General features: G+C 33.9%; 1 protein-coding gene across 3 annotated transcripts in view; it reads left to right on the forward strand.

Moving 5' to 3' along the window:
• Positions 1–12,134, forward strand: part of LOC115444648 (protein still life, isoforms C/SIF type 2) — a 104,667-nt gene extending 92,533 nt beyond the window's left edge. For 2 of the 3 annotated variants that reach the window (XM_037443361.1, XM_037443363.1), the window contains 12 exons: positions 385–579; positions 649–757; positions 1,042–1,221; positions 1,311–1,448; positions 1,550–1,707; positions 1,975–2,162; positions 3,617–3,764; positions 3,991–4,077; positions 4,158–4,269; positions 4,600–4,744; positions 4,961–5,064; positions 8,717–12,134. In XM_037443361.1, the coding sequence (XP_037299258.1) occupies positions 385–579; positions 649–757; positions 1,042–1,221; positions 1,311–1,448; positions 1,550–1,707; positions 1,975–2,162; positions 3,617–3,764; positions 3,991–4,077; positions 4,158–4,269; positions 4,600–4,744; positions 4,961–5,064; positions 8,717–8,913 (1,761 nt within the window). In that variant the 3' untranslated portion in view covers positions 8,914–12,134. Of the gene's footprint in view, positions 1–384; positions 580–648; positions 758–1,041; positions 1,222–1,310; positions 1,449–1,546; positions 1,708–1,974; positions 2,163–3,616; positions 3,765–3,990; positions 4,078–4,157; positions 4,270–4,599; positions 4,763–4,960; positions 8,018–8,716 lie in introns of those variants that run through there. The other variant, XM_037443362.1, reaches the window with a different exon arrangement.
• The last annotated feature ends 2,869 nt before the right edge of the window (positions 12,135–15,003 follow it).

The raw sequence follows: 15,003 nt of genomic DNA on the forward strand, positions 1-15,003 counted from the left end.
AACTTCGCAAAATTGGTCGTACCTGGATTCACGACTCAAACTACTAGAATAGGATTAAAATGTCCATTTAAAAATTTATGAAAGGTAAACGTGATTTACTTTTCTAAGTTAACGAACCACCGCATCCGAAATGGAATATTAAATTTAAAATCACCATTTTGGCTGCTTAACCCGGAACATCGCTTTAGCTACATATTAATTAAAATTACTTCTATTAACTAAAACATACTGCAAGGATAACGGTATTCAACACTAAATAAAAATATACGAACCATCCACTATCGGTGTTATACACAATACATTCAGAATAACTCACGTGTACACAATACGTCTTGAGTGTTTAATTTAGCTGCGTATGTGATAACAAGGCCTTTGTTCTCGCAGCACCTCACCAACTTACTGGAGAACTACTTAGAGCCATTGAAGAAGGAAACTTTTTTATCAAACGCCGAGACCAATACTTTGTTCGGGAACATTCAAGAGATAGTGGCTTTCCAAAGGCAATTTCTACAAAACTTAGAGGAATCGCTTGAGGCTGAACCCAACTTCCATCACTTCGAATTTTCAAACCAATTTAAGGTGAACACCATAACATTTGTTAGTTATAATTGCCTTTTACTTAGATAATTACTCGGTGAGTTTTTACAGAACGTGCTGTTCGCGGTTGGGAACGCTTTTCTGTACTACGTCAACCATTTTAAACTGTACAGCTCCTTCTGCGCCAGTCACAGTAAGGCACAGAAAGTCCTACATCCAAGTAAGTCGTTTTCTATATGAAATTTTAGTACGTAATAGACATTGTTTCTAGAGCGTAAAATGTATTGATTTCGTTGGTTTCGAAAATAGGTTCTAAATCACCTTGTGTGTTTAAGGTCTTAGTAGTGTTGTCACGAACAAAACTGCAAGAATTGCACAAGTTACATATTTTACAAATGAACTTGTGCATTTTAATTAGTTATACAAATTTTTAAGGCATTTTTCAGTTCATTTCCAACTTAATAAACAAAAAGTTTCTTTATTCTTAATCTGATTACTTAACAGATGAAGGCAATCAAGCATTGCAAGAATTCCTTGCTGCTCGAAATCCAAAACAGCAACATTCATCGACTTTGGAGTCGTATTTAATAAAACCCATACAAAGGATATTAAAATACCCCTTGCTGTTACAACAATTGCGAAATTTGACTGATGTTAACTCCGAAGAGCACCTTCATTTAGTGGGTAAGGATACCTCAGCATATCTTTGTATAATTGTCATATTTTAAATTCATATTTATTAAATTTCTTTATTAATTAATTTCATATTACAGAGGCTCTCAAAGGTATGGAAAAAGTTGCTGAACATATAAATGAAATGCAACGAATACACGAAGAATATGGTGCTATATTTGATCATTTATTTAGACAACATCAGAAGTCGTGCAAGCAGCCTATAGATCTAAGCCCTGGTAACTGTCTTTATTAATGCAAATACGTTAAATGATTTTATATATAAAACAATATTCTTTATACTTTCAAGAAATATAAAAAATAATTCAATCTGTTGCAGGTGATTTGTTATACTACGGAGGTGTAGAATGGTTAAATATTTCAGACTTTTTGGGCAAAATTAAAAAAGGTTTAGAATTGCATGCTATGTGCTTCGTTTTTAAGTCAGCCGTTGTCTTCCTCTGTAAAGAAAGACTGAGACAAAAGAAAAAATTAATGGTAAGTTTTAAATACATTTATCGATATAAATTAAGTAATTTTCACAAAGTATGTCCCTATGGTCCTATAATTTTAAATATAATGGGAGAAGTTGGCACACGAAACGATTCTTCATTAACTGTCACGGTTGCTTAATTTTATTAATTATAATTAAGGTTGCAGAACTTTTAGCAACATTTAAGGTCTTTAAAGGTTTTTTTATATTGGTATGTACTCTCTCAAAAGTTGTATTAATTTGTATCATACTTATAATATATTATCTTGAAGGGTGTATCATCTAAAAATAACTCGAACGAAGTGGAGATTATCAGATATCAAGTGTTAATCCCAGTAACAGAGGTGCAAGTGCGGGCCTCCTCGTCTAAGGATATGGAGAGTCACTTCCTCTGGGAACTAATCCATTTGAGGAGTCAGCTGCAACGACGCTCGGAAAAAGTTTACGTGCTCTCAAACAGGTAAAATACTCTTACGTTTATAGACATGACTTGCTCTATAAATATTGTATGGCAATATGGAGCGAACGATCCCCGAATATCCCTTCATGATTGACGATCTTATACTGTGGTTATAATTTTATTTTATAACTGCTCCAAAAGATTACTATAGATTAAATAATCTAAAAGAAATTTAATTAAATCTAGTATAGTATATTATAGATTATTAGTATATAAGTAGCATTAACCTCACATCCATTCGAACTCAATAAAATTGCCTCTTTCAAGAATAATACTTTGTATATGATATTGTTTCCTCGCCGACTTTCATATCAAGTAAACTGACAATCAAGCTTACAGCATCGTTCTGTCTATTATCGATTTCAACTCGTACAAATACAGCTTCAGTTGGAAATTGTTTTCTATCTTCAATATTTAACGTTCGCCTGGTTATTTTTCCTTTACAGGAATTTATCTTTGTTAAGTATTAAACAAGACTATTGAACCAATTTGGGTGATGGAGTGTATATTCGAGAAAATCATAATAATTACGTATCATTTCACACATATTGTCCTTATCTAAATAATTGTATTCATGCCAACCAATTAAATGTGATTTTCTGTTATATTCGAATCCTCTGATCTGTCGAGACCGGAGTTTGACGTCTAACCTACTTTTAGCTCGAAGCGAACTGTGTTAACTTGTTTCCTACTTGTTGGTAACTTTATTACCTTAAACGTGGCCTTGTATTTTAACGACGACGATTCGTCAGGAAGTTTTACGATAATTGTTAATAAAATAGCTATTCTAACATTTGTTGCCTAGTGGGTACAGCTTTAACCTAGTAAAATAACAATATAATACCACTATCGCCATCGGTACTAAACTAAGAATAGTGTGTTATAATAAAATAAGTACCCATCTGATATTTTTTATGAACTGCGATAACGGATTTTAGCGAATTTTATTGACCGATCTTTCGATCGAACCTTTTCGGGTTTGGTAAATGAAGAGTTTAATTTTCAAATATTTTTCTTTAGCGAATAAACTTTTCATTTCACATCCGGCGTACTGTTATAATAAATCGCGCGATTCTTAACGAAGGCCCCTTAACCGTTCATAACTTTCAACTTTATTGGCAAGTTATAAACTCAAACAATATTCGCGATGGCTGACATAAATTCTCGTTACTTGTTGTAGAAACCCGCTTCCGTCAGTTTATAGATATAAATAGGTAGTGGGACACTTTAAATAATGTTTGTATGTAATAGTCCTCTATTTTTGGAGCGTCAATAAACAGATAGACATGAAAATTAAAACTTATGTTCACCTTTTAGTAACATATGTAAGATGAGCTTTAATTTCAGTTATTTTATTTCGAAAACATATAATTTTTTCATTTAATTTTTTTAAAATATTATCATTGTACTAAAACGGTCAGACATTACAATTGACGTGTGTTTGTGTTGTATAGCACCGCCGACTTCCGCAACGCATTTCTGAAGACGATCCGTCAGATAATCCGCGAGTCAGTGCGCAATATGTCTCTACCGAGCTCGCGGCCTGCGCCCGCGCCGCCCCGCGCTCCACACACGCTCGACCGCGAGCGACCCAAACACCAGGTCAGCACATGTACAAATTAGAACCGATGACCCTTATCATTTGAAACAATTGAAAAGAAAATTCACTTAATTGTATAAGGTTACTTTGAGCACTTTAGAATTTGAATATTCATTAGTCATACGTTATTAAAATGTTCGAATAATGTGCATCCATTTATTATTATATATTTAAATAGCTGATGATCTATTTAAACATTTCCTAAGTACATAATCGTTTACTATATAGGTGCAAGTTATGCAAGGATCGCAAACTCTCGGTAAAACAAAGAAACCTAAGACTACAGGACAACGACTATCGGCTGGAAATATTGAGGTATGGAACTGAACAAATTCATACCGTATGTACATAACTTCATAAAGTTTATTGTCAAAAATAAATATTTTTTATTAAAGGTAGGTGACCTGTCTCGCGAGAACTCCCAAGATGCGGAGGAGCCTCCGCAAGAAGTGTCGTCTGACGAGCCTGCGTTCAGACACAGAAGCAAAACTCTGGGAGATACCGCCGGTTAGTCTTTTATTTTTGTATGATATCAGGTATATTGCCTGACAACGCTCTAATTACGTTTAATGTTTGGTTTCTTTATGCTTAGCTCTACAATGTATAGATACAGTATCTCTTACATGCTTGTTAATTTTTTTTAATCACAATGATATATTTTGCATGAATAATGAATATTGGGCATAAAAATTAAATATTTACTAACACAGTTAAGACTACATGTGTTTGTAATTATATGTTTCGGTATTTCTATTAAGTTCATAATAAGCGAATGCTTCTGATCTTAATTGATATAAAAAGTTAACGGTAACGCTTTGTATATTAACCAACTAACAGAGGCTAGTGCTAAACGAGCCCCGCCACCGCCTCCGCCGGACACCGACAAGTCTGACCCCGGCTCCAAATCCGAAGGCGAAGACGAGCAGCCACAGCCGCCCGCCAAGCGAGGGTTAGGCAGAACTCCCAACCATCTCACGTTAAGGTACCAACATATGTATGGGTTAGTGTCTCAGTACCATTGTATACATACACATCCAGACAAATTGGCACGTTAGACATTCCATCTTTATTTTTATAATTATAAATTATTTCGATTGTTTTATCAAAATTTTATTTATTTCTACTCATACATATGTAACCGATTAATATAACGAAGCTTAGTTGTATAACCTGTTGCATTATACGTACGTCTCGGCAGCACGACGTCGACGCTGAGCGCGGGCAGCACTGGCAGCCAGGCACGGCTGATACAGTCCTCGCACCAGCCCACCCAGTACCAGCCCACCATGGTCAAAGAACTAGGTAAGCTCGAGTCCCACTCCCTCAAGTCTTCTCCAGAGAAGAAAAGTGCGTCCGCCGAAAAAAAGATCAAAGTGATCCGCTCGTGCAGTGGCAGCAATATTAACCGGGATAGATCTCCTAACCGGTCCATCGACCGCTCTTCCCCAGAACGAGATTGCGTCACCAAAGTCATCGTATGTAAATCGCCTAACAAATCAAGCCTAAAGCAAACCAAGACACTACATAGATCACCACGAGGCAGTTTCGACCATTCGAAATCTCCTCGGGGCTCTTTAGACAAGACTAAGTCTCCACAACAGAGCTTTGACGGTTCGCGATCGCCGCGGGGAAGTATCATGAAATCTCGCGAAAATAGCATTGATAGAGCAAAGTCGCCAAAGCCGGCCCCCAAAAAAGGAATTATGAGAACCCCACAAGCAAGCTTCGACAGATCACCATGCAAATCACCGAGCGTAAGCAGGCGCTCGTCGAAGTCGAGCGGTGAGAAACTAGCTCGACTCGGAACCAACTCTCTAGACAGGATGTCCCATTACTCACAACTAGCAAAAGTTGAAGATAAAGCTATGAAAATGGGCATTGTGGTTTCTAAATCAACCGAATCTATTGCGAAAGCGCTCGAGCACCCCACATGTGTGCAATGCTACCTTTCCGGGAAAAAGCAGAGTAAACTTTCCTAGCATAAGGGGAAGGGCAAGTCCCCCAAAACTCGCCGAAAATCGCTCACTGCTCAAACGATATTAACTTCATCTGAACGCAGCAGCGTAGAAACATTGGAAGACATCGCAAACGAGCGCGCCTACTGCACTTCTGCACGACATCAGAGAAATGACTTTGATCAAATACATGTCTAAATGATAATGACAAAAATAACAACAAATATTAACAGCAATATAGTTTCTTTTCAGAGTTACTATACTTTACAATTACACCAATAACATTCCGTTAGGAAATATTCAAATATTATACGAAGGAATTGACAACCACTTTACTGGAAACAACATGTTGTATGTACGCTAAATGTACGTAAATCTAGATTTCTACATTCTTACGACGTTTAGTGGATTAAGTCTATAAAATCTTTAATTGTTTTTTTCTAATTTATTTTTGCAAACACAAATAATTGTTATATTATTCTGTATATCAAAATATAATACCTCCTATTTAATACTTGTTGTTCAAAAGATACGTATACGTGAATTCAAAATGACTTTTAAAATGTAAACAATAAAATCCAGTATTAAATGTGTAACTCAGTCAAATATTTGACATTTATGATTAATCCAACAATTTTAATGTAGTAGTGTGGTAAGTAGTGAAAATAATTACAAGCAACCTACGTAGCTAACCATAATTAATCAAATTTTAATTCTAGTAAAATGAAGTGCTAAGTGTTACATAATAATGGCTGTGGTATCGTACTGATGTTAATCTTTTAATCACTTTTGTCGTAGTCCTCTTGTTATAATTAAATTCATTTCGACTGGTTATTATACGTCACCATAGGTTATAACACCCTAATTATTATCATTCCTATTATCTAGAAGGCCATGGATTTGTACCATTAATTAAGTCTTCCATTTCGATGTACCAATAAGTAATTATATTTATTTGTTGTTTAAACATATTTCTTCAGTACCTGGTATATTAAGTTCATTTAAGACGTTAATGTATTTGAAGTTAATAATAACTTTCTTAAACCATTATTCTGAGAATAATTTAATCGTAAAGCTATTTCCCTAATTATATTATCTTCGCTCAACGTAAACGTATGCAAATAAGCGTATTAAAACATACTCGTGTAGTTGATAATACCAGCACTGAAATTATACAATATTATTCTTTCGTGTCTTCACGTAACCTTAAATACGCTGTGTTGCTGTGTATTATAATCTGTAGCGGTTTGTTATAGCAGAGTTAAGAGCAATCCGCTTGGAAATGATCATTGTAAGGACTAAGGCCTGACGCGCACTGGCAGGGGGCAAAACAAGGAATCCTTCGGCATCACACACTAATTCCCATTTAACAAAACCCTTAAATATGTCAATGTACATCGAAGCATTTTGTTGTAATAACGACAATTATAATCAAAATTTCGACTATAATGTCATAATTGAAATAAATTTTCAGACGACCAACACCTCAGTCCCCTTTGACCATGAGAGCTGCAAAGCCTTCGAAAGGTCGGGAGAAAATTGTAATAAAAAAAACCGCGGTTAACTCTGAAAAATAGTTTCATTTCAATGTTTAACTTTCACCCAAATATAAGAAATCAGTATATAATGACATAATTTAAGATATATTACTAATATCGTCTGCCAAACTTACCCATCAGTGGGCGCCGGACCTAAGCATATCTACATATTCGTGTCAGTGTTCCATTAAAGTTTAATAGGTCTTGAACAAGTTTCTCTAAAGTATAAACAATGTACGTAGCGCAAATGAATATTGGAATAGTAACAGTGGTTAGAGGACGTAGCTAATTAACTATTTCAATTTTACGATTATCTCAATCTATATGCACTATACACAATTACCATAATAGGTAAAATATGCTATATTATAGAAATCTAGGCACGTAATTTTACTGTAAACATGATAATCATGTAGATGTTAAAAAAAGTAGACATCTTTCCACATTTAAGTAGTTTTTTTCCCTACAAGCTAATCATATCCCTTGTTCGCTCTATATTCTTCAATATAAATTATAATTAGTTAGGTAATAACTAAGGTAAAACTGTCTCGCTGCTATTACCCACCATAGCCCCCTAAATTAGCGTTTTTATGATTATATCCTATACTGCTGAAACTATGAATTATAATAAGACCTAAATTAGCAACATTGTGCGGTGTTTCATCCAACCGCTTGTTCATCGCTTTCAATTTTAGTATTTTTAAATATTGTCAATGAGTTTTAAATACTGGTTACCTGCTCATATAAACTTAGTGCACAAAATAAGAATGAACTTCTAATATTTCATTTACATACTTAAAATTATCATAAATGTATACCTTCTGACTGTCTCGGTGGCGTATTTGTATTACGTACGATGTACGAGTACAACTACTGCGCTGAGGTTCTGGATTCGTGTCCCGGGTCGGACCAAAGACATTGTAATTGCGTGTTCCATAAAAAAAAAGTACTCATTCGCCGCTAGGAGTCAGGAAGGTGACGATTTGATATCCCTGTGACTATATCATTGGTCCTGTACCTGATCTCTCTTCGGTTATTTAGGATTACCATGTCTACTATGAGAGTGAAGGAACAGAGAGTGAACATATATTTGGAATTAAACATATTATTTACAGTCAATTATTTATTTACATATAATATATTTTGTAAAACTGTATAATTTATGATAATAGTCAACGCCGTATGTATTTCAAAAAGCTCTCGTATCTTGAATGTTCGATGATAATGTTGACCGGCGTACTCGATCGTCCACACTCGCGGTTTGGTGTCGCGTCACGCGGCGAGTGCGCGCCGCCCGGCTCGCGCGCTTTCTACCGGAGCGGAGAACTCACCACAACATTCATCAAACATTCAACTCTTTGACCGTGATTCTGGAGATCGGTACAATTGTCATTCCAAATTTTCGTGAACGAGCGCTTTCCACGAGATGTGATAAAGAGTTCGGTGTTTGGTGTGTTGTAGGATCGCCCGTGTGGAAACCGCGCGACATGTTGACCGAGGCGGGCGGCGCAGGGGTCGGCGGGGGCGGCGGCGCTGGCGGCGCGGGCGGCAGCGGCGGTGGCGCGCCCACCACGCTGCCGCGCTCGCAGCGCCCGGCGCCGCGCGCGCACCATCTGTCGGCGAGCCGCAAGTCGCTGGCCCCAGACCACCGCCACTAGCCTCACCGCGTACCGATGCTTCCGCGTTTTGCCACTCCACTCTGACGCGACGTGATTCTTGTCGGCGGCTCGCGTTACCTTCGATCGCTCCTATTCATATTCTCCCTATTCCATACTTCTCCGCTCACGACCGAATGTGAACCATCTGACGCCTCGCCGATGCCCTTACACACGTTAACAAGGTCTGCTGACCTATTTCTGCCGTCTTTGGGTTCAAATTCCTTTCGCTTTAGTGAATTGATCAGAAATTAAATAAAATATCCATACATACCGAATATCCATTTGATACGACACTACACACCGGCCGTGCGCTGGTCGAATATTGTAATTTTAGTCTTACTATGCAATTAGACACCTACCGACAGTTTCGTCGCAACTGTGAGAAAGTATTCGTATGTACCTATGTAAAATTGGTATTCTGCACATTATTAAATAAATAGATTAATCTAATTTACAATATTATAACATAGCCTGAAGATATCAATGCTGATTAAATTATAATTTAAAACTTACAAATACATGTGTAGTACAATATTAAATTTTTACGTTAAGTTTAGAAATATGTAAGGGTTTCCCTGAGATTATACACATTAGCTCAAATGTTCATTAAATTATATCCGGTAGATTCTGTTTTTTTTTTGTCTGCGCTCAAATATATTTATGTATTAGATCAATACCCAAAACGAAAAGACTGCGTTCATGTTTTGAGTGAAGTATCTAAATAATAGTTTAGCCATATTATTTTATTCAGATAATATTTTTTTGTTTCTTATAAGCTTACTTGTTAGGAGCTCCACTTAATATTTATATGCATGTGATGTTATCATGCTATTGGAAATTTATTGAATCATCAAAGTTGTTTCTTGCAATCTTTACTGTTTACGAGTTACGACATATTCCCACATAACCAAATGAAATGTTTCATTTACAATTATCCACGATGCGGTGTTGTACTTTTATATGTATGTACCTTAAAGTCAAATCACAATATTAATATAATAATACCTCTGTCAAAATGATAATTAAATAGTATTGTATAATGTTATTAGGAATTAAGTTTATTTTTAATGGACGACCTACGCAAAACTTCATTACAATGATAGGTCTGTTTTATAGTGACAAAATAAATGACAATATCAATGAGAAGAAGAGAACACCGTTAAAGTTAGTCTTTCCTGATTTCAACGGCAGTTTATAGTAATGCCAGCATTGATTCCTGATCTTATCCTCTTGCATGTATACCGATCAATGTTGCCATACTTCCTTTAGACCTTCCAATCTGCGAAACATTCCTAATGAGCGGTGTTTCGCGATTAGGTTAGTGTACTTCCTGCTCTTTCCGAGATGATCACTGTAGAGTTCCTTCTCAGTGGATATTGTTTTTGATTAGTTGAGAAAAAAAATCCTCGCTAAACAAACCTGTGTGCCAAATTAGGTACTCTCTATTCTTAATTGTGATTAATACAAATCTTCATCGCATATTACTGATATACTGATAATATATGTGGTGAGCGTAGTTAGCTATAATGTACTTGCGTTTCATTTAGTCACATTGGCAATGCAATCAATATTCACTACCCTAGAGTTCAAACTGCACTCACCCAATGGGAAAGTACATTAAGTAGTTTTGATAATAATTTCTCTTCGTCATCAAATTCGAAAGTTCTATCATAGGCTAGGTGAATGATATAACATATATCTTACACGTTTAAGTTATTATTATTTAATAAAAAATATAAATATTGTAAACATATTGTTGTTTCGTTGATATATTGTAAATGTGTTTAGAATCACGGGAAACAATAACTGAACGATCGCGAAGTTAAATTGATCGATAAGGAGCGTCTGCTATGTGATAGTGTTGGCAGTTATTTCCGCAACTCTCTGGCTGGTTTCTTTTGCATTCACAATCATTCCATGAAAAATATGCATTCATCGATTAATATTACACGTACTACAAATATTGTTTGTACTCGAATTCGTTCTTAGTTATCCGATTACTGCAAATAACGTGTACGTTGTACTGTGACTAATTTATAATGCGCATTTGTTATTTTTAATTGCATTTACGATTTTTGGTAGATTCGCAAAGTATTTCTCATAGCGGGACATATCACCAAACAACAAAGGACTGGCCTCGTTCGAGTTAAACGCTTTCTCGTGAGCTGTAAACGACATCTGGGATTAAAATTACGTTAACGACTTCGAATATTTATACTTATGTATTTATAGGATTAGACTACTTATATTGTAATTTTTTATTGTGACTACACAAGATATTATGTTTCGAACTTCACGTATAATTTAAATGTTGATTTAGCGATTTATTGAAATAAAACCTGTTTATTAATATACATATGTTAAAATATTCGAATTTAATAATTATGGACTTATACAATCAATTTATAGATATTATTATACTAAGAAAATATAATTAATAAAATGAATAAACAAATATGAATGAATAATGAAATGAAGGATGAACTCATTAATTACGATTGTATTTCATACTTCAATGACATTCGAAAATAATGTAGGGAAATGAATGAATATTTAGAAAGACTTATTGAAGTAAAATACGAAGATAACTAATGTTATTATAAGTATTGAACCTTTTATGACTTACGTTATATCATTTGATACTTATATTGATTTTAATCACATGTTTGTGTCCGTTGTTTTGTTGAAGTCTCTTTCTGTATAACTACACTATTCGCGTCGTTGACAAACTACTATGTAGTATTCCTGTTGATTTTTAAATACCAAAACACTTGCATGCAATGTGCTCCATTGTTGAATGATAATTAATTTTTACAAGTAAATTTATTTCCAGCAGTCGTCAATCGTATTCAACTAATCCTCTGTTACAAATTTATGGTATAAACTTTATGATTATAAAAGCTGTTACTTTATTTTTTGTTGTCTGTGAATTCAGTTTTTCGTGTGAAACGTAAATTTAACATGCCTAAATTGAAGTGCCTTCACGCGTTTTTAATCACTCATTCATGTTTGTATGAATTATGCAAAATTGTTGCAGGTAGTTTGTCAATGCCAATAGAGCAGATTGTTAAATTCTGCTGTCGTATATATAATCCCACACGATTTATTATTTAATAATGGTTATATTGTATTTTGTTAGTGTATGAGTATTATGTTAAATTTGTCACATATGGAAATTACTTTTTATTGCTTATGAATAAAAATAAAAATATAACTATCGACTTTTGTCTGTTTTGTCATTTTCCATTTTAAATCCCTTACACCTTATTATTATACGGTCGGTATTTAACCAAAGTTTAGACATCCAAGAGCTGATCGATTTAATGATGAATGATAAATATCCAGAAATATTTATGTAAAGTTTTTACTTTATATGTAAGAATATAAACATTATTATGAAATATTTAGAACAAACAATTAAGCAGTAGAAATATATAAATGGAATAAACGGAGATTGATTACGCAAACAGTACAATGCTTTGATATAATTTTAATGAGACGCTATTAGTCTGACAGTAAATGAAGATTTTAAAAGGATTACAAACTTTAGATATTAACTACCTGCCTTTTAATTTCTATACAAAAAGTTTATTCTTCCCTATAATTTATAGAGAGGAAGAGTTTTGTGGCGTGTTCTGCCAGCAGTACCGGCACTGGACAACCTTTCTGTTGTACATTAGAATTATAAATTTGACGTTTGTTGAGATGAATGAATGAAGAAGAAGCGGCGATAGTCTACTAATTGGGTGTGGAACAGACTGCTAAGATGAATGTCCGCAATTTCAAATCCCAAGGACACACACTTCTGACTTTTCTAAAATTATGCGTGTATTCTTTGTGAATTACCGCGTGCTTTAACGGTTAAGGAAAACACTGTGAAAAAACCTGCATATCTGAGAAGTTCTCTATAATAATATTAAGGGTGTGTAAATCCACCAATCCGCACTAGGCCATCAAGGCCATCAAGGCTTTCAGCAGTAGAGGAAGCCTGTGCCCAGCAGTGGGACAATATATAATACAAGGTTGACATTATATATACATTGAAATGAATAATAGTTATAATAACAGGCTATCTAAGAAAAACAAAGAATATTGTAATCAGTACAATGTATTTATTAAATCGTACATCGACGTTCATAAATGAAACATTTCAGTGTTTTGGATTCAAAATCTTACAATTTGCTAATAAAACAGTTTTTCTAAATTGATATGAGTGAAACATTAAAATATAATTAAGTATTTACAGGGCTAATAGGTATTTATAACTAGTAGGTACATAATAACTTTCATTTAATTTTTTTTGTTCAGTATTTTACCGTCTCAACAATTTTACATAATACTTATGCATCTAAATTTTGTTGGCCTAATAGTTTTCAACAAATTCAATTTCCAAACTTAAAATATTCAGATAATTTAAAACAATTCACTCATACCTCATAAAAATAATTACCTCAACGTATATATTATCATTACGATATTATCTCATCCCGTATATATCTAAAGTCTACAATTTCCTCTTTTTTTTTCAAAAAAGGCTTATATTTATTTTTATTTAGATAGGTTTGAGCTAATTATACGAAACACAACAGCATACTAGTCAAATAAATAATTCATAAAAATGTTATAAATCTAATGGAAGTGCTAATAATATTTTGTCGTGTTATGATTACATCTACAGGGATTAAAAATCAGTTATTATTTCAAATAGAATTAAAAAATGAATCGCTGAATCTAATTTGCACACAATTTCAAGGGACTTTGCCAATCTAAACAATTATTGTTAATCACAAAACTATAGGCAAACCTCAAACTAATAGGACCTTCAAAATTTAATTATAACACACGCAATTAAACAAATGGTAGACAAAATTATGAAATAGTCAATTCGGGAAGCTCTATTTGTGAACACCTATAATTTTAATATAATGCTTTTCACATTTCTCTACAGTAAAAATTATATTCCTTCCTAATACTATAATAACAGGACTATCTAGATAGATGTATATTGTATATACATAGTTACGTGGCACAGGCTACATTTGTAATTTATTATTATCATAATAAGGTATTGCACGTAACGCAAACGATAATTCTTGTGTTTAATCCACATTCATAGTTTTGTTACTTTTCTTTAAATGCGTTACTGAATGTTTAATCGCCCAATGAACGAAAGGTTATCAAACCAAAAGTAAGTCAACAAAAAACAATTAATCCGTATGAACTGTTTATATAGTAAACAGGATAAATGAATAACACTTAAGTAATGTTAAATGTTGTTTTGTAATTTGATATACAAACACACACCGTAATTAATTATTTTAATATTCATTGTGTAGGTACGTAATTACATGTAGACATAATTACTATTAAAACTTTCATTATGATCATTACAATACCTATTTAATGAAATATCGGCTCAAAAGAATTTTCATTACACTATTATAATATTATGGTGTCTCATCAAATTATGCTAGAATAAAATTCTTCCATCCTAATTTCATATATTAAATACGTAAGGCACTCCATTAATTTTTTGCTGTTTTTGTCGAAAGAGATCGAAAATACTGACACACAAGTTAATTCTCTATTATAATGAAGACCACTGGAAGTAACTGTTGTCGACGCACCCTATGTTATATTATTTTCTGTTGTAATCTCTAAATAATATTTATACCACTTGTCGATCAAAGTGTGATAATAACAATTGTCACGAGAGTTTGGAATTATAACAATCGGTTAAATATTTACGGGTTTAAAAGTATTATTAAAAATTCGATTCGTTGTGAATTTTATTTCATCTAAATACTCTTGGGTGTCTTTTATTTTTTGGATCCTGTATCTGTTGTCGTTTATTTGATTACACTCAATATTGAAGACATCAAATACCGACAATATAAAATGAATACCAATTTTGAATATAGCTCAGACAGAATTTGTTATATTGAAATTAAACTAATTTTCGGATTCTATCGCGGTGTTAGTATTTTATTTTCTCCCGACGTCCCGACGACGACGACGTGCTTCCATAAAAACTTATTTTAAGCCGCCTAAGAAGATTAGTCAATTTTTACCACCTGTCAAGTGTCACAT

This window comes from Manduca sexta, chromosome 26 (assembly GCF_014839805.1).
Source record: "Manduca sexta isolate Smith_Timp_Sample1 chromosome 26, JHU_Msex_v1.0, whole genome shotgun sequence".
Lineage (NCBI taxonomy): Eukaryota > Metazoa > Arthropoda > Insecta > Lepidoptera > Sphingidae > Manduca > Manduca sexta.